The sequence below is a fragment of the Lissotriton vulgaris genome, chromosome 2_1 (assembly GCF_964263255.1).
Source record: "Lissotriton vulgaris chromosome 2_1, aLisVul1.2, whole genome shotgun sequence".
Taxonomy (NCBI): domain Eukaryota; kingdom Metazoa; phylum Chordata; class Amphibia; order Caudata; family Salamandridae; genus Lissotriton; species Lissotriton vulgaris.
In genome coordinates, this window is record NC_141687.1 from 1,748,934,203 (window position 1) to 1,748,955,066 (window position 20,864).

A 20,864-nucleotide genomic window follows, 5' to 3' on the forward strand; every position below is an offset into this window, starting at 1 on the left:
ATTGGGGGGGGGGGTCATTGCCGATCTGGTTTCCTCTTGGCAGCATGGATTCATCCCAGGTCGGGGAACAACAGATCATATTAGATGGGTAATCACTTTATTTGATGTACATGCTGCTGAGGGGGGTCGGGTGGCAATGATCCTCCTAGACGCCGAGAAGGCATTCGACCATGTCACATGGCAGTTGTTATGGGGGATATTGGTGCGGAGGGGTTTGGCCCTAAAATGATTAAGGCTATCAAAGCTATGTATTGCGAACTTAGGGCCGAATCCAGCTGATGGGGGGGTAGTTCGGAAGAAATCGTAATGTCTCGCTGGACCCGACAGGGGTGCCCCTGCTCCCCAATACTTTTTGCCCTTTATATAGATCCCCCGATTCATAGAATTTTAGGCTGTGAAGCAATCAATCCAGTAGTATGTAGGGGTCATGAGACAAAACTTCTGGCATATGCCGATGATTTGGCTATAATTACACCAAATCCAGATGCGGCACTGATAGCTCTTACGGACATGGCGAGGGACTTTGGCAACTAATCTGGTTGTTACCGCCTGAATGAAAATAAAACTCAAATAGTTTGCACTAGCAATATGGTGAGACAGGATGGGAGGTGGGTCGACTCAGCAATTTATCTTGGGATCAGGATAACTCCGGAAATTAATTCAATTATAGAAGAGAATTTTGCTCCATTGGTTGCCTCCATTACACAGGAGTTAAAAATAATAGACACTATCCATCTAGCTGTAATTGGGCGAGTAAATGTATTGAAGATGACTATGCTTCCGAAAATCCTGTTTCGCTCGATCCCGCTTCTGGTTGGTGAGGGGTGGATAAAAAACATAGAATCAGTATTTTCAAACTTTTTATGGTCCTCCAGCAAAATCAGAAGTTCCGTAAGATATTTATCACTCCCGCAAGACAGAGGTGGGCTGGTAGCCCCTAATATCAGATTCTACCAGTGGGCGTGCTTAATGAGCCAGATGGCTATATTATTTGATTCCTCTCCTAATCCCATTCAGTCTTTAGATCCCCCATCAATTTTTTAATTACTTGTGGGTAGTGATGCTCAGGGGCTGCTGTTACGTCGAACAGAAAGTGGATACTATAACAGAACTAGGTATAAAATAATGGATAGAATGTGGAAAATTTGGAAAGCTGTCCAGAAGACATTAGCAATCCCTAAAATAAATTATTACACTCCATTATGGAACTCTAGTGTCTTCCCACAATTCAGTATTGTTAGGATGGGGTCTATGTGGGAACAACGAGGAATTAGAACAGTGGGGGATATCTTTGATATTGGTACGGAGAAACGACTTACTTTTATTGATATTCAAGCTAAATTCGGTATTCCATCTAATCACGGGTTTAAGTATCTCCAGATTCACCAAACAATGCATGGGATGAGACCACATATCCATCCAGGCGGCAAAATAAAAATGATTGATTTTCTGCTAGAAGGCGGAGCTCAAATTAAAATAATTTATAAAGCACTAATCGACAGAATGCTAGATGATATGGATAAAGTTGAAACATCCTGGATGGCGAAACTGGGGGATCCGGATTTCGATTTAGATAAAGCACTAAAACTAGCAGGTAAAATATTCCGCTCTACGAACCTAAGAGCACAGCAATATAAAGTCCTCTTTAATATTTATTTTATCCCAGCTAAGCTATTTCAATTGGGCAAAAGGGAACATAAGTGTCCGAGATGTCAGGAGGGACCTGCTGACATGATCCATATGTTTTCTCAATGTGGGAAGATGAGGAGAATATGTGTAGAGATTGAGAAGTTTTTGGACAAGCTGCTAGGTATCCATATTAACCTATCCCCTACTTTTATGATATCGGGCTTTGGTAATAATTTTGACCTTGATAGTGATAAGGAGGACTTGTGTTAATATGTCTAGCAGTCCTTCGGATCTTGGTTGCAGCTGGATGGAAGGATAATACTGCACCTACTTTTCAGGTGTGGCTAGTTAGGCTGCTGGGCATTCATAACATTGAGGCCGCTCTCTATAAAAGAAGGGGAAGGAAGATGAGGGAGTGGGGCCTTCGTGTTTGGGCTCCCCTCGCTGTGTGGAGAGAGACTTCTTGACAGGTTATGTCTGTGTATGTATATATATGAATTTATCTCTGTGATCTTATTTTATCATCATATTAAGTAATTATGAATTATTAATACATCATGTATTTCCTTTGATTTTTGGATACCTAACTAATCTTATTTTTTGAGATTGTGTAGCTGAAATGTTTTCCATCGAATTAATGTATTTAATGTATTGTACCAGGTATAAGAATTAATAAAAAATTAAAATAAAAAAATAAAAAGAAGAAGAGGGTAAGAGTGGGATGCCACAAGTATTGTGTATGTTTTGTATGCTGCTCATTGCATTAATAAGTCACGTTGACAAGCCCCTGTTAAATTAGGTGATTATTTTTTTATAGCCTTATTTATTCAGGGCGTGGGTGTGACAATTACAACTTAATAAGAACAACCGTCATAGTAGTTCAGTACAATTAGAAAAGCTGGCATAGATCTGTAGAAGATGGCAAAATAGGTTCCGTTAAGGCTAGTGCTTAGTGCAGTATTTGAGGAACTATACAAAATGGTCAATGAGGTTTTAAATGGCATACAAAAGGAAAATGATATTGAGGCTTTAAAACCTGACTTCAGAGTGGCACAGTGTATTTTAGCTGCATCTACTAAGACTGAATGCCCTACACCTGTATTGATCTGAAAATGTACCCAAGATTGAAACCACCTGTTTGTGCCCCTACTTCTACTGACTACTGTGGTAAGCTCTCCATCCCCAAACAGACGCCACATATTATCTGCAACCACACTGACAAAGGTATTCTCATTTAGATTAGATTAACTTTACCCACCTTAAACATCTCCCAGTTCATTGTGTGTATGGTTATACATGAGCCAACTCAAGGGGAGGCTTGTTTGGGAAAAAAAAGTTGATTAACAGATTGCCTCCTCCCCCTTCATTGATATGTGTCATCTCCATGTCCCGTCTAAGATATCTGATTTCACAGAAACTTGTATTCTTTCAGTTCACACATGTAATCCTTTCAAGAGTTGTGAAGTTGGGATAGGGTTACAATGTAAAGTTCCTCTTTTTCCTGTAAACTTGTTGAGACCAGTAATATGTAGGATTTCCAATGTTCTAGGGATACATAACACGAGGAATGACCTGGTAGGCTATGGGACAGAGAGTTGCTTGCATGGTGGCATGTGCTGAGGAATCCCCAGCATACACAGTCCTGAAAGCAGCCATGATGTAGCAGCACTCCATTTCCTCATGGTTACGGGGTATTTGCTCAGCTGATCTTCTAAACTGGTTGTAAAATGTTTGGTTTAATATTCGATGTATTTGAAAAGTTGAAACCTAGTGTGAATTAAAAACAAAACATTCTTCCAGCTGAAACTCTCCAGCATCCCTGGTAAGGACTTGTGGTGGCTGACACCAAGCAATGTAACAAAAGTGACCAGTCCATCTTTGCAATATGGACTGCTGTATATTGTGCAATATATTACACTTGTTAAGAAAGCATCGTTTTGTGTCCTTTGTACCTGAGGCCATTTGGGATCAAGATAAAAAAAGTACATAACTGGTCAATCTCTCCTCTCCATAGCCATCAGTTTATGAACTTGTGCGGCGGCCAGATTTTGCCAGCCTACCTGTAATTGTGGAGGACTTTGTGAAAGATTCTGGTGCCACCTTCAGTGGTGAGTAGCATTCGGCTGGGTGAGGCCTAAATCTGGATTGTGATGTCTGAGGGAAGGTGTTTTTTTTTTTACCACTCTTGAGGTGGGGTTGCTTCTGATTTAAAACACTACTGTGTACTACTGTAACTATTGTAGGATGGACATTTGGAGGAAGGAACAGTCCTGGTCAACTGCTTATCCCTCTAATGAATACATATAAGGGAATTTGACTTCTGTCTCATCCCAACCAAGCGTTGCATTTTCTCCAGCATGATGTTAGTCTTGCTGCCAATCAATCTGTAGGCAGCATTCGATAAGAAGAAATGGCAGTCAGAAAAAGGAAAATTAACTGGTCCGTCTAATCCAATGGAAAAACCAAACTAAACTCTTTAGTAATTGTTATTGTGTAGAACCATTTCTCTTTTGCTCCTATTTAAAATGTGCCATTGCTAAATGAAAATAGATACTATTTTAATTATTTGCACCTTAGCCGCATAGGGCTATCTTGCCGGATAGTCACCCTTGGTTAGATCTTTTGGTGGGCTTGTCGAATTCTTCGAATTTTATTCATATAAAGTCTTAACCTCGTTCATTATCAAATAGTTGGGCCAGGGTTGCAGGACCTATGAGTCTTTTTTTAAATCAATTTATCATTTATTGTGCTTATGTTATTTTTATGATCAAGATGCACTTACCTACTTTTGTGTTAGGATGCAATAAGTACACAATGATTTGATAATTTCTGTGATATTTTTTTGCTGTACTTTTATGTTTGCTTTTGTAGGCGAAATAAAGTGTTTGAGGCATGTGGGCTGCTGAATTCATATCTTAGCATAGATCGCCTCCTAGTGTTGGGTCCGGATGTTTGCACTTTGTTGTCCTGGAAGAGTCTTCGAAGTATCACAAGATAGATGACTTCTCCCCTCGACTACAGTGCGCATGGGCATCTTCTCCATCCTCAGATTGTTTTTTTCCGCCATTGGATTCGGATGCTATTCCTCAACTCCAACTTTGGAACCAAAAATGTTCAACTTTCTAAGGCCAAAAGACCTTCTACCTCGGCGGTATTGTTCTCGTTCGGTACCCATTGACTCGTAAACACTTTCCATCTCGATCCGGTCGTCGACGCGGGCCGTTGGGCCTTTTCGACGCCACGTGGGCCTGCTGCCGATGGAAAGGACCGTATTTAAAAGGTGCCCACAATGGAGCGACAATGTCACTCCAAATTCCCACATACTGATAAACATGCAGTATGCAACAAGTGCCTATCTCCAGAGCACAACGAGGAAAACTGTCCAGCTTGTGCTCAGTTCTGGTCGAAGAAAACTATCCGGAACCGAAGGGCCGCTAGACAAGAGATGCAGCGGCAGGCACCAGAACCGGAGAACATTTTCGAAGACGAACATGACCTCCCAGAAGCGGCGGACTCCGACCTAGTAATTATGACCGTAGAAGACCAGTCGGACTCCGATGACCAGATCACACTGGGGCAAACCGTGAGTACCAAGCCCCCAACCCCGATTTCATTTGAGGACGAGGCTCCGGTTGAAGCATCGCCTAAAGGCCTTAGCCGAGATCGACAAACTCCTTCAGAGACCCCGCCTTCCGGCTCGGCTCCAAAGACCAAACCCAAGCCTTCTGATACGCCGGAAACGAGCTACACTCTTCCGAAAAAGGCCGCCGAACCGAAAAAGGTTGCAGAGCCGAAAAAAATCGGCGATACAAAAAAGGGCGTCGAGACAAAAAGGGTCGTCGATCCCAAAAGAATAGTCGACCCGACAAAGGCCGTCTAGCCGAAAAATAGTGTTGACCTTTAAAAAACAGGTCACACTAAAAATTCTTTTGACCCGAAGAAGGCAGTTGAGTCTACGAAAAAAACGGTCGATCCGAAAAAGGTCATCGAACCGAAAACACCAATCGATCCAAAAAAGATTATCGACCTGAAGAAACCGGTCGGTCTGAAAAAGGTCGTCGAACCAAAGAAGGTCGCCGAACCAAAAAAGGCAGTAAAGCCAACAAAAGACGTCGAACAAAAGGGAATCGCCATCCCGAAAAAGGTCACCGACCCAAAAACAGCAGTCGAGCCGAAAAAAGCTCCACAGCTGAAGGCCCTCGAGCCAAAGACTTACCACAAACAAGTGGCTAAGGCAAAATCATCGGCGCCGAAACCACGGACAGTTGAGGAAGAACTCTTCCATCCTGATCCAGAGAGCGAGGAACAACCTAAACTGTATATAGACCCTGAAACAGCACGAGTAACAGTTTACCAAAGGAAGAAAAGACCAATGGACGCTGACACTTCTTCCCCTGGCCCTCCAAAGAAAAAAGACTTTGGAACATCACCTTCAAGGCCTGACATATCCTACAAAGCCGCCGCCTACTGACGACACCATTGTCTTTTACCAACTGGTGGATAGGGCAGCTAAGTATCATAATGTAGACATGCACACTGACCCAATAGAAGAGGACTTCCTATTTGATACTTTTCCAACATCGAAAAGAATGTACGTACACTTCCTATGTTAAAAGGGGTACTAAAACAGGTGCCAGACATATTCAAAGACCCAGCCAGAGCGTGTGTCTTCAATCCCAGAATTGAGAAGAAGTATAAAGCAGCCCCTACCTTCCTTTAGGCTGACTAGTTGTATCAAACGCTCGAAAGCGAGCTAATTCACAGACAACAGGAGATGCTTCCCCTCCTGACAAGGAGTCAAAGATATTAGAAGCCTTAGGCAAAAGAGTGGCATCCCAAGCAGCAAACACTTGGAGAATTGCAAACACACAAGCTCTATTAGCAAGCTAGGGTAGAGCACATTATGACCAACTGGAGGGTTTACTACAACACTTACAAGAACCTTTTAAAACTAAAGCTAACGACCTCTTGCAGGAAATCAAGTTTATCACAAAAGCTTCCATTAAATGTGCACTTGACGCAGCTGACACAGCAGCCAGGTCCATCAACACTAGCGTGTTACTACGCCGGCATGCATGGCTACGCATTTCCGGATTTAAGAATGAAGCGCAGTCAACCATCTTCAACCAGCCAGTTAACCAATATTTCTTTTTTGGCCCTGCAGTAAATACCATCTTAGAAAAGATGAAAAAAGATACTGATACTGCTAAGTCTATGGGCTCACTTCAGTTTCAACATTCTAGGAGTTCCTTTCACCGCTCCTCCTTTCGAAGCTCAGGTAGAGGCAACACATCTCAAACCTCCTCTACATTCAAAAGTAATACTCAGAGCACCTTTAATAAGGGCTCCAATAGAGGAGGTTATAGAGGCAACAATAACAAAGGCAGAGGACGTGGCGGCAACAACACCTGAGCCTCCACCGCCACCAAACAGTCAAGTCAAGTCAGATAATTTATATAGCGCGCTACATACCCAGAGGGTCTCAAGGCGCTTGAAGAAGGGTGGGGAATTACTTTTCGAATATCCAAGTTTTAAGTTGCTTTCTGAATGCTAGGTGGTTCTGAGTGAGGCGAAGGTGAATGGGAAGTGAGTTCCAGGTTTTAGCTGCCAGGTAGGAGAAGGATCTTCCTCCCATGGTGGTTTTGTTGATGCGAGGTACAGCAGCAAGGGCTTGGTTAGAGGAGCGTAGCTGGCGGGAGGGGGTGTAGAAGGAAAGTCGTGTGTTGAGGCATTCGGGTCCGAGTTCGTAAAGTGCTTTGTGTGCCTGGGTTAAGAGGCGGAATGTTATCCTCTTATTGACGGGGAGCCAGTGGAGGTTTTTCAGGTGACTAGAAATGTGGTCTTTACGCGGGATGTCTAGTATGAGTCTGGCTGATGCGTTCTGGATGCGTTGGAGTTTTTTCTGAAGTTTTGCGGTGGTACCGGCGTATAGGGTGTTACCGTAGTCCAGGCGGCTCGTGACCAGTGCGTGGGTGACCGTTTTTCTAGTTTCGGTGGGGATCCAGCGAAATGTTTTTTTGAGCATGCGAAGAATGTTGAAGCAAGATGATGAAACGGCGTTGACTTGTCTGTTCATCGAGAGTGAGGAGTCCAGGATGACGCCCAGGTTCCGTGCGTGGTCCGTCGGGATGGGTGCTTTTCCAAGGGCCTTTGGCCACCAAGAGTCATCCCAGGCGGAGGGGGAGGTACCTAAGATGAGGACTTCTGTTTTGTCTGAGTTCAGTTTCAGACGGCTGTGCTTCATCCACTCGGCTACTTCTTTCATTCCTTCATGTAGGTTGGTCTTGGCGGTGTTCGGGTCTTTGGTGAGTGAGAGGATCAGTTGAGTGTCATCAGCGTAGGAGATGATGTTGAGGTTGTGTTGGCGTGCGATGGTCGCGAGGGGGCTCATGTATACGTTGAAGAGGGTGGGGCTGAGTGAAGATCGTTGTGGCACGCCGCAAATGACTTCAGAGGCCTCTGACTTGAATGGTGGAAGGCGGACTCTCTGAGATCTTCTGGTAAGGAACGAGGTGATCCATTCCAGTGCTTTTCCTTGGATTCCGATGTTTCTAAGGCGTTGTAGGAGGGTGCTATGACAGACTGTGTCGAAGGCTGCGGAGAGGTCAAGGAGTATGAGGGCGACTGTGTCTCCGTTGTCCAGTAGAGTCGAATGTCATCTGTTGCTGCGATGAGTGCGGTCTCAGTGCTGTGTTTTGCTCGGAAGCCGGACTGTGAGGAGTCGAGGGATTTGTTGGTTTCGAGGAAGGTGGCGAGCTGATTGTTGACAGCTTTCTCGATGACTTTGGCCGGGAATGGTAGGAGCGAGATGGGGCGGTAGTTTGAGTTCGGTGGGGTCAGCTGTGGGTTTTTTCAGAAGGGCGCTGAGTTTGGCGTGTTTCCAGCTTTCCGGGAGTTGAGGGAGCAGTTGATGACGTCTCGGAGGTGTGGTGCTATGATGGAGTCAGCTTTGTTGAAGATATGGTGAGGGCATGGGTCTGTGGGGGATCCTGAGTGGATGGAGTTCATCAGGCGGATGGTGTCCTCAGTGGAGATTGGGTTCCAGTCATTAAGGATGTTCAAGGGGGGTGAGGGTACGGCAGAAGGTTGGGTGGGTTGGTCTCCGGGTTGGTTGTCGAAGCTGTTGTGGATGTCTGCGATTTTGTTGTGGAAGAACGAGGCTAGGGAGTCGCAAAGGGTTTGAGAGGGAGTGATGTCGTAGGAGTTGGCTGAGGGGTTGGTAAATTCTTTGACGATGTTGAATAATTCCTTGCTGTTGTGGGCGTTGTTGTCTAGTCGGTCTTTAAGTGCAGCTTTCTTGGCAGTCCGGATCAGTTGGTGGTGTGTGCGGGTGGCGTTTTTGAAGGCGTCCTTGGTGCTGGTGTTTGGGTCTTTTTTCCAGGCCTTCTCAAGGGAGCGACAGAGTTTCTTGGATTTCTTAAGATCATCGTTGAACCAGGGAGTGTTTTTGCTGCCTAGTTTGATTTGACGTTTTTTCAAAGGTGCTAGGTTGTCGGCGCTGTTGGTTAGCCATTGAGTGAGGTTAATGGCTGCTTGGTTGGGGTTCGAAGAGTGGGCAGGGGGGTTTTGAAGAAGCGATGAGGAGATCTGGTCGATGGTGATTTTGTTCCAGTTTCTTCGCAGAGTAGGTTGAGGGAGGTTGTGGGTTGTGGTCTTTTTGTAGACAAAGTGAACGCAGCTGTGGTCCGTCCAATGGAGAACTGTGGTGTGGCTGAAGGAGATATGTTTGCTGGAGGTGAAGATGGGGTCGAGTGTGTGACCTGCGTAGTGGGTGGGGGTGTTAACAAGTTGTTTGAGTCCGAGGTTGGCGAGATTGTCCAGAAGGGTGGTGGCGTTGCTGGCGTTGCTCTTTTCCAGGTGAAAATTGAGGTCTCCCAATAGGATGTAGTCCTCAGAGGGGAGGGCGTGTGGGGTGATAAAGTCAGTGATGTCTTCACTGAATTGTGCATGGGGTCCTGGTGGCCTGTAGAGGAGGGTGCCTCTGAGTGTGGTCTTGGGGTCGGTGTGGATCTGGAAGTGAAGGTGTTCGGCGCTAGCGAGGTTGAGGTCTGAGCTGGTTGAGATGCGGATGGAATTCTTATGGACGATGGCGATGCCTCCTCCTGTTTGCTTGGTGCGGTCCTTACAGATGACCTTGAGGCCTTCCGGGATGGCAATGGTGATGTCTGGGGCTGAGGAGGCGTTCATCCATGTTTCTGTTAGGAAGGCGACGTCCGGAGAGATGGTGTCTAGTAGATTCCAGAGGTCGATGGCGTGTCTGTGGACCGAGCGGGTGTTGAGCAGGATGCATTTTAGGTGGTTGGTGTCAGGTCTCTGTTTGGTGTTAGTGGATGAGGAGTTGGTATTGGTGCCGTCAAACTTGCAGAAGTTGCATGTGAAGGATCCATGGGTGTGTCGGGGGGCGGCTTGGGCGCAGTTGTGGAGTCGGCCTGGGTTGAGGGCTCGGAGGGTGGAGGCGGCGTATGTAATGCGGGTGGGGTGGGTGGTACGGGGACCAGGGGGTCTGGCGCTGGGCGCGGGCTTGGCGCGGACGGGCGTAGACGGGCTTACCTTTGGCGCACCTTCGGCGCAACTGGGGCGCGACAGCTGCGCGAGAATGCATCTGTCATATATGGATGGAGGAGGGGGAGGGGCGAGGGAGGGTCAGCAGGGAGGCGGGGTGGGCTCTGGGGGCCGGTCTCTGAGGCACCAACAACAACAACAACAAGCGTAAGATGGCGGCAGCTTTGGAACAAAAACGCAACTTGCGGTATGCTGAGGCTCAGGTAACTCACTACGCTTGCAGCTGAAACGCCCTGTTTAAATTAGCGTTCAAAGATAAAGCGCCGACAGTACAATGCCCCCAAGCGTTCCTATTTCTATTTATAGATCAATGAGCGCCGAGTCAGCACTCCCCAGAAGCAATTTAAAAAGATGTCCCAATTAAGTGTGGCAGCACTAGCGTTGCAGCGCTATGCAGGCAAATCAAGTAATAATGCAGAAGAAAGCAATGCAGTTCCAAATAACGATACCGCACAGGAGCAAGGCAGCAGGGCAAAGGGAGCGACCGCTTCTGAACTCGTCAGGACGGTCACAGCGCGAACGTGGTCAGAGCAGGCAATACAGTTCGTGGGAGGGAGGTCAGCAGGGAGGCGGGGCGGGCTGTGGGGGCCAGTCTCTGAGGCACCAACAACAACAACAACAAGCGTAAGATGGCGGCAGCTTTGGAACAAAAACGCAACTTGCGGTATGCTGAGGCTCAGGTAACTCACTACGCTTGCAGCTGAAACGCCCTGTTTAAATTAGCGTTCAAAGATAAAGCGCCGACAGTACAATGCCCCCAAGCGTTCCTATTTCTATTTATAGATCAATGAGCGCCGAGTCAGCACTCCCCAGAAGCAATTTAAAAAGATGTCCCAATTAAGTGTGGCAGCACTCGCGTTGCAGCGCTATGCAGGCAAATCAAGTAATAATGCAGAAGAAAGCAATGCAGTTCCAAATAACGATACCGCACAGGAGCAAGGCAGCAGGGCAAAGGGAGCGACCGCTTCTGAACTCGTCAGGACGGTCACAGCGCGAACGGGGTCAGAGCAGGCAATACAGTTCGTGGGAGGGATGGTCAGCAGGGAGGCGGGGCGGGCTGTGGGGGCCGGTCTCTGAGGCACCAACAACAACAACAACAAGCGTAAGATGGCGGCAGCTTTGGAACAAAAACGCAACTTGCGGTATGCTGAGGCTCAGGTAACTCACTACGCTTGCATCTGAAACGCCCTGTTTAAATTAGCGTTCAAAGATAAAGCGCCAACAGTACAATGCCCCCAAGCGTTCCTATTTCTATTTATAGATCAATGAGCGCCGAGTCAGCACTCCCCAGAAGCAATTTAAAAAGATGTCCCAATTAAGTGTGGCAGCACTCGCGTTGCAGCGCTATGCAGGCAAATCAAGTAATAATGCAGAAGAAAGCAATGCAGTTCCAAATAACGATACCGCACAGGAGCAAGGCAGCAGGGCAAAGGGAGCGACCGCTTCTGAACTCGTCAGGACGGTCACAGCGCGAACGGGGTCAGAGCAGGCAATACAGTTCGTGGGACGGAGGGTCAGCAGGGAGGCGGGGCGGGCTGTGGGGGCCGGTCTCTGAGTCACCAACAACAACAAGCGTAAGATGGCGGCAGCTTTGGAACAAAAACGCAACTTGCGGTATGCTGAGGCTCAGGTAACTCACTACGCTTGCAGCTGAAACGCCCTGTTTAAATTAGCGTTCAAAGATAAAGCGCCGACAGTACAATGCCCCCAAGCGTTCCTATTTCTATTTATAGATCAATGAGCGCCGAGTCAGCACTCTCCAGAAGCAATTTAAAAAGATGTCCCAATTAAGTGTGGCAGCACTCGCGTTGCAGCGCTATGCAGGCAAATCAAGTAATAATGCAGAAGAAAGCAATGCAGTTCCAAATAACGATACCGCACAGGAGCAAGGCAGCAGGGCAAAGGGAGCGACCGCTTCTGAACTCGTCAGGACGGTCACAGCGCGAACGGGGTCAGAGCAGGCAATACAGTTCGTGGGAGGGAGGGTCAGCAGGGAGGCGGGGCGGGCTGTGGGGGCCGGTCTCTGAGGCACCAACAACAACAACAACAAGCGTAAGATGGCGGCAGCTTTGGAACAAAAACGCAACTTGCGGTATGCTGAGGCTCAGGTAACTCACTACGCTTGCAGCTGAAACGCCCTGTTTAAATTAGCGTTCAAAGATAAAGCGCCGACAGTACAATGCCCCCAAGCGTTCCTATTTCTATTTATAGATCAATGAGCGCCGAGTCAGCACTCCCCAGAAGCAATTTAAAAAGATGTCCCAATTAAGTGTGGCAGCACTCGCGTTGCAGCGCTATGCAGGCAAATCAAGTAATAATGCAGAAGAAAGCAATGCAGTTCCTGCCTGGAATGCCATTACCACAGACAGGTGGGTGAGACAAATTATCCAGTATGGTTATTGCCTGGAACTCACTTCTACTCCACCCAACATACCACCCAAACACCGTCCAATGTCCAAAGAACACATCACGCTGTTACAAGAGGTGACATCCATGCTGGAAAAGGGAGCCATAGAGCAAGTCCCTTTTCAACATCAGGGGACAGGAGTATACTCCCTATACTTCCTTATTCCCAAAAAAGACTGGTCCCTCGGACCAATATTGGACCTCAGACCTCTGAACCAATACATACTCTCAGAACATTTCCATATGATCACTCTACAACAAGTACTCCCGTTACTCCAGCAAGGCGACTTCATCGCTACATTAGACCTCAAAGATGCATATTTTCACATACATATACATCCTGCTCACAGGAAGTACCTCAGGTTCACAATAGAAGGTCACCACTATCAATTTAAAGTTCTCCCCTTCGGGGTTACTACAGCACCAAGGGTTTTTACAAAATGCCTGGCAGTAGTAGCAGCACACCCAAGAAGGCAACACACCCATGTGTTCCCCTACCTGGACGATTGGCTCATAAAAGCCAACTCATACGCACAGTGTGCAAACCATACATTTCAGACTATCCAGCTATTGCACAGTCTAGGATTTTCCATAAATTTCCCAAAATCACATCTGCAGCCCTCCCACATACAGCAACATCTGGGAGCAACAATAGATACCTCAGTGGCAAAGGCATATCCAATATCCAGCCAGGATAGCCAACATGCAGTCTCTAATTCAAAAATTTCAGCCACAACACTCCTTGCCATCTCGAGTGTTCATGCAGCTTATAGACATGATGGCCTCCTGCATATTCATTGTCCATCATACCCGACTTTAAATGTGTCCATTGCAGGAATGCCTAGCACGGTAGTGGAACCAGGCTTAAGGACAACTAAAAGACCTAGTGTTGGTAGACAGTCGCACTTACAACTCTCTGCAGTGGTGGAACCCACAAAACCTTTCCAAGGGGCGACTGTTCCAAGAGCCAGTTCCACAAGTAGTATTAACAGCGGACGCATCACTGACAGGTTGGGGAGCCCACCTTCTTCAATACACAGTCCAAGGGCTCTGGACAGTCAAGCAAAATATACTGCATATAAGCCACTTAGAGTTGCTAGCAGTATTTCTAGCAATGAAAGCCTTCCAGAAATACTTGTACAACAAGGCTGTGTTAATCCGGACGGACAACTTTACAGCCATGTACTACATCCAGAAACACGGAGGGGCACACTCTCCGCAGCTGTCTCACCTAGCACAGAGCATATGGAAGTGGGCAATTCCAAAAAAACATCTTTCTCATGGCAGAACACCTCCCAGGAATAGACAATTAGATCGCAGACACAGCCAACAGATACACGAATGGGAGATTCACCCTCAAGTTCTCCAACCATTCTTCCAAAAGGGACATCCAGAAATAGATCTGTTTGCCACAAAAGAAAACTCTAAATGCCAGTCCTTTGCCGCCAGGTTCCCACACCCGTTGTCACAAGGCAATGCGATATGGATGAACTGGTCAGGCAGATTTGCGTACGCTTTTCCACCAACACCACTGATTCCATTGGTAGCACGCAAACTAAGGCAACAGTCACTCACAATGATCCTGGTTGCTCCCACATGGGCAAGACAGCCATGGTGCACGACGCTCCTAGAACTCTCAGTTGTTCCCAAAGACTGCGACTATCGCCACAGCTACTAACTCAGAACCATGGAGAAATCAGGCACCCAGATCCCAGTCAGATGAACCTAGCGATCTGGCTCCTGAAGTCTTAGAGTTCGGATATCTTAACTTTCCTCCAGACTGTATGAACATTATCAAGGAAGCAAGACGCCAAACTACTAGAGCATGCCACGCAGCTAAATGGAAAAGATTTGTAATTTACTGCAATAATAACCAAATCAATCCATTAGATGCCTCCATCCAAAACATAATCTGTTACTTATTACATCTGCAAAGATACAATCTAGCATACTCTTCCATAAGGCTACACCTTGCTGCTATAGCAGCATATCTCCAAAACAGACAACACGTGTCCCTGTTCAAAATACCACCTATCAAAGCTTTTATGGAAGGATTTAAAAGAATTATTCCTCCAAAACATCCACCTGCGCCAGTCTGGAACTTAAACGTAGTACTTAACAGACTTATGGGACCACTCCATTCATGTGAATTACAATCCTTAACATGGAAGGTGGCATTTTCAATAGCCATTACCTCCCTCAGGTGAGTGAGTGAGCTACATGCACTAACCATTCAAGAACCTTTCATGCAGATACACCACAATAAGGTAGTGCTCCGTACTAACCCCAAGTTTATGCCATAAGTTATATCCACTTTCCATATCAATCAGTCAATAGAATTGCCAGTTTTCTTCCAAAACCCGCCGTCAGTGGCTGAAAGAGCCCTACACACACTAGATGTAAAAAGGGCTCTGCTATATTACGTTGACAGAACTAAATCATTCAGAAAGACAAAACAACTACTTGTCGCTTTTTCACCACGACATAAGATTAACCCCATTTCAAAAACAGTGATAGCCAGAATAGTTAAATGCATTCAGATATGCTATCAAAAGGCTAAGCGCACTTTAACAGTCCCCCCAAAAGCCCACTCAACGCGCAAAATGGGGGCATCCATGGCTTTCCTAGAAAATATTCCACTAGAAGACATATGTAGGGCGGCTACATGGTCTACAATATGCACTTTCACTAAGCACTACTGTGTAGACGTGCAAGCAAAGCAGCAAGCTGCTGTGGGCCAGGCTGTCCTCAGAACTCTTTTTCAAACGGCAGCAGCTGGTACAGGTGACCACCGCTAGAGGAGATACTGCTACACAGTCTATGCTAAGATATGAATTCAGCAGCCCGCATGCCTCGAACGGAAAATGCTACTTCCGAGTATGTATCTGTTCTTGGGATGTAGGGTTGCTGACATTCATATCACCCACCCTCCTCCCCGGTGCCTGTCACAGCTGCAGTAATTCTTTCTACATTCATTTACATGGTCATCTCTTACTTTTCTGTACTCCATCTTTGCCACAATGGCGAAAAACAATCTGAGGATGGAGAAGATGCCCATTCGCACTGTAGTCCAGGGGAGGAGTCACCTATCTCGTGATACTTCAAAAGACTCTTTCAGGACAACAAAGTGCAAACATCCGGAACCAACATTAGGCGGCGATCTATGCTAAGATATGAATGTCAGCAGCCCTACATGCCAAGAACAGATGCATACTGGTAAGTAGCATTTTCCTTTTGACACAATTGTGGAGAACCATATTTTGTAACCGCTTCACACTGCATAACTGGTTTCCCTGTTTTATGTTGCTTAATCTGACCATTCCGTTCATTGGCAGACTTCTTTCCTTCTCTTTAAACCTCTTTCTCTACTAATTCTTTTTTTTCTCTGTTTGACAAATTCTACATCAGATTTTATCTTATTTCATAGTTGATTATGTCCTCTGACTGCTCTCTCTTTTTAAGTCGAGCATTCAAGACCTTTTGTATATACTTTAGTATATACCTATATACTTTTGTATATACTTATATGTGTATGTACTTTGTGGGCTCTGGAGATCAGCCCTAGGACTTGTCTGCTTCCGCTTAGGGACTTTTTTTCTGTTCAACTGCCTCCATTTAACTGTCTGGATAGAAAATGACCAGCAGGGGTCAGTAAAATATCAGAATTGTTTTCTGCTGAGGGACTTTCTTTTTAAAAAAATTCTGGCAATTGTCTCTATTTAACTTCCTTGATAGAAAACAGCCAGCAGAGGTCAGTAAAATACCATAATCACTTTAGCATTCTCTAGATTCCAGTCCATGGAAATTGTTTTCCATGAGCACCTGTAGAAAATATTTTTTTGAAATCATGTATTTTCAGTGATATGACCACCAAAGGTCCTGATTTTTTAATTAAAACAGAGCTTCTGACTATACCATTTCCCGCTGGAAGGCAATATTTTTCTCCATGTGTTCCCATACCTGGTATGTCACCCAGTTTGGTGCTTATCTTCCCTTGATGTTAAAGGACAGTAGATGTTTCAGCACCCAGGCTAATGTGCTGCATAGCTAAATATATATAAGGTCCCAAAGGCGAGACTTATTGCATTGTTCCTGCTTGGCATTAGTGTAGAAATAGTATTTCCCATGGTGCCATTCTTAACATCTGTTCCACATTAGATTTCCTTAATATATTCCTTTTGATCCTGTTCTGCAGTGCCTTCATTTGAGCTCTTAGCCTAAGAGCGCATGAGTGCTAGCATAAGGAATCTGATACTTGAGGCACTTTATCATTGCTGTCTTTATGAGCTTTCACTGTATAATTGGAATGGGAGATTTATTCAGCTGACCAGTCCACGTATTTGATGAAGATAATAGCTTCAACTTACTTAACCCTTCCCCTGCTGGTGACGGAACCACTCCGCCATCAGCCGCGGTCGCGCTGTGTTGATGACGGAGCGGTTCCGTCACAGCCCGCTCGGCACGCCTGCGCGGTGCGGATTCCGCGCCTGCGCTGAGCGTTCCATTGAGCGGGCGCGCCGTGATGGAACCGCTCCGTCATGAGCACAGCGCAACCGCGTCTGGTGACGGAGCGGTTCCGTCAACAGCAAGGGCGCGCCGCGCGGACCCCCCGCCCCCTTAGCACTGCGGCAGAATAGCAGCTGCAGTGAAGGGGTTAAAGGTTGTAAACCTCAAAGAAAAGCAAATACATATATCAATGCAACTTTATTTTTTTCACAGTGCCTTTAGTTTATACATCTTCATTCCTACAGATTAATCACATCAATATAAGGTATTCATTTTGGTATTACTGTTTGACTTTCAGGGAATGTTTTGAAATGAAGAGATAGGATGGCAACTTCTTGAGGTCATAAATAGTGGATATTTCTTTATAACCTCAAAAAGTCAAAGAGCGTGGTGTTTCTGTGCTGACCAAATTTTGCGTACAAGTAGTGACACAAAAGCATCAATAACAGATTAAATTATCCTATAAATATAAAGAAACCAGCTAGAAAATACAAGAAAACAGCTTCCATCACAAAAACATCAAGAAATAAGACCGAAAATGTATGACAGTTAATGTAAAAAATAAATATAAGAAATAAAGTCACATTTTACTACTGGCTGTTGCATTTTGTGCCTCCCAGAAAAAAAATTGTATTTGTATTTTTGGATCATGTGGCGAAAAGTGCAGGAATGTCCCGTAATGAAAAGTGTAATTATAGAGTCTGTTGGAAAAACAAACAAATGTGAGGTATCAGTATTGACATGCTGTATAACATTTTGTAACTGACTGTTCTTGCTTCTTTGTTCAGCAAGCGAACCAGACGCTATGCATGTCGTATTGGACAGGCACCTTGTAACCGGGCAGAACGATAACTCCACTCTCCCAGCCATCCACAACCTGATCCTACTGTGCAACAGCAGGTGAGAAGTATAGTTATGCTAAAAAGACTGCCGTTGGTTGCACTGAAACTGACATAATGCAGAGCTCTCCGGAATGTGCCTTAAGTCTTTGAAGGGCGTCTACATGTTCAGATTATCTGATTATTTTTTTGTTTTGCTTCTGTTAATGTGGGTGTCCATTGAAAAGACTCTCTTTGGTGCTTGATCATGTTGATAGTGATCAACATCATGCTAGGGATTTTTAAGATATCAAAAACTCTACAGCTTCGCTGAACTCAAACATGTATTGAAATTTAGGTTCACCTATTTATTTTTAGAGAGGAGTTGTAATTTTGAAAAAAGGGAAATAACGTTTTTGTCCAGCATTATAGGTGTTGGTGTTTATTCCAACTGAAGCAGTAATTTCAGGAAGCAAAATGACCTGGGAATCAAAAGCTGTACTCTGTGGAATGGGGAATTAATGTTAAGGAATCGTTCTTAGTAATATCCATTTTAGTCCTTTTTCTGAGGGCATGTTCCAACAAATTTGACCTGGTGACCGTGTCCCCAGAAACACCCAAATGAATTTGCTCTTAGTTATACTGTATGCAGAACTTTCCCATTCCCAAGAATTCTCCTGTCCCTGCCTAAATTAGGCCTTGCCATTTATTATGAGCACTGAGCTAAGTGCATTGGCATTTTCAAATATGAGTAAAAAAAGTAGTCATGAATTTAGATTACCCTCTAATTGGACTGACTAATTTGATAAGCATTTAGACATATTTATTGGGCTTACTTTTACATTAATGTTAGTCTAGTTATGGCAGATTAACTGGCCATGATATAGTACAAATACAGTAATTCTATGACTGCAGATTACTTCTTTTTAAAGATTACTTCAATCCTAATTTGGTTGAATAAATTAGGAGGCACTCCCCTTCCCTAATCTCAATTTCCGTACACTAGCATCACTCCAAATACTGTATCCGTAATAATATCCAAATTAAAGTTAAGTATACCCATGGCCAACACAAAGACATAGTCCTTATCTTTATTTCTGTTTTCTATTTTATGCAATTTCCCCGCAAATTCGAAACTTTGTTCTGCACTTCAATATTATGGTCAATACGGACGTATTCATTGCTTATGTTTATGATCTGTCCCATTTACACTGCCTATTTAATCCTTACTCCAGTATTGGAGCTGTCATAGATTCACATGCCTGAATCATTCCCCGTTGTTGAGATGGGAGTCCCCGGTATATAAAAAAGCAATGCTTAGATAAGTACCAAACTGAAAAGAGTCCTAGGCCCATTTCCATTTTGCAACCCATAACTCTCGTTATGTAAAAGCGACCACAATTGTCCCTGGACCAATCAGACCCTCTCACCATCTAGAACACTCCTGAGAGAAACTTTTGCCCCTCCGATTTTCTACTGCACATTGTGCCAGGGAGTCTCTTTTGAGCTATGCCCTAGTGTTCCCTTACTACTTAGGATTTGGAGTATTTTCCAGTGAATTTCAACTGCTGATATCATCTCCATTACTGTAAGGTAATTCGTACCGTTTCGAGCAAAACTCTAAGGGACCATGAAGGACGCCTTTTAATATGGCTTCAACAGCTTAAGGCCACAATGGAGGTTATCTCTAGTAAAAGTGATGAGGCATCTACTTCGTCATCTAGGAGGTCCCAAAAGAGGAAGAAATCTCCTCATTGTCACACCGCAGAAGAGCGTTTTGAGAAAGCCCTTAAAAAGACCACTCATGGGTCTTTTTGACGCAGTCCCTCAAAATCTCCTCAACATAGAGAAAAGGAGAGTAAGGGACGTGCTTCAGGGGATAAGACTGTAAAAAAGACTGGTTCGGAGCCATCTAAGTCAACCCCTCAGGTCAAACAGGCCTTCAAGAAACCTTCCTCGATGCCTCCTGAGGTAAAATCACAAATTTCTACATCGTCGACAGAAGGCCTCATCGTTGTCGACAAAGATTGAGGTAAAATTGGTTCCAAAGAAGCCTTCACGTTCAATAACTGGTGATTCTTAGTTGACGGTGGCACCGCTGAAGACGATATCGACACCGATATTGTCTACGTCGATTTTAACAATGTAGACGGCTTCCCCATCTGCGGGAACGTTGACGACAACGACGGATAAGACACTGATGTTGATGTCGATGGCAATTTCGACGACGATGATAGCATCAACGACGATGGTTTCGACGACTAGCTCGTCGACGGACTCGACGACGAGGGAGAAAACACCAGAAAAATTGGAAGGTGCAAGGAAAAAGAGAATTACACCGGAAATCACCTCACCGAGTAAGATTACACCTCTGGTACATCACACCTGCTGGAGGAGCAGGAATGGGAAGAGGAGGAAGAAGGCCCTTTTGGCGATGCGAGTAGCCCTTCACAATTACATGTGAATTGTCAAGACAATGACTTTGAGGAGGAATACGGGGAGTATCACTACCCTCCCCAACATCAGAAATATCATCAGGGTTCCCAGTAAGAGATGGTTGGCATGCCATCTTCCTTACTGATGGACCTACAATTTATATTGGCGGATTATAGAAAGAGGTTTCCACCAACTCCAGAGTCTCAGGAGGTACCAGTACCAGCTCAGCGCCCACACTCCATTCCAGCTACTCCGATTAGAAATACAGAGTTACTGCCAGAGCCCTTACCATGATCACCTCAACCAATGCCTCAACAGTCACCACGGATGATGATCAAGAAGAGGGTGAGATAACGTACCCTATCAAGGAATGGGATGATTACCTTATCCCTTCGCCTTCCCTCTCCAGTGCCAATTGACTCACCGCCAGAGGACATTGGCGGATTTCATAATTTGCTGGAAAGAGTGGCAAAAAGATTTAAACCTCCAATGTCAACTACCCAAACT

The 20,864-nt window shown here is 45.2% G+C and overlaps 1 protein-coding gene across 2 annotated transcripts in view; it reads left to right on the plus strand.

Annotated features, from left to right (window-relative positions):
* Positions 1–20,864, plus strand: part of GATD1 (glutamine amidotransferase class 1 domain containing 1) — a 129,782-nt gene that overhangs the window by 97,831 nt on the left and 11,087 nt on the right. The window contains exons 6-7 of one of the 2 annotated variants that reach the window (XM_086957764.1): positions 3,644–3,737; positions 17,892–18,003. In XM_086957764.1, coding sequence (XP_086813890.1) covers positions 3,644–3,737; positions 17,892–18,003 — 206 coding nt within the window. Of the gene's footprint in view, positions 1–3,643; positions 3,738–17,891; positions 18,008–20,864 lie in introns of those variants that run through there. The other variant, XM_086957765.1, reaches the window with a different exon arrangement.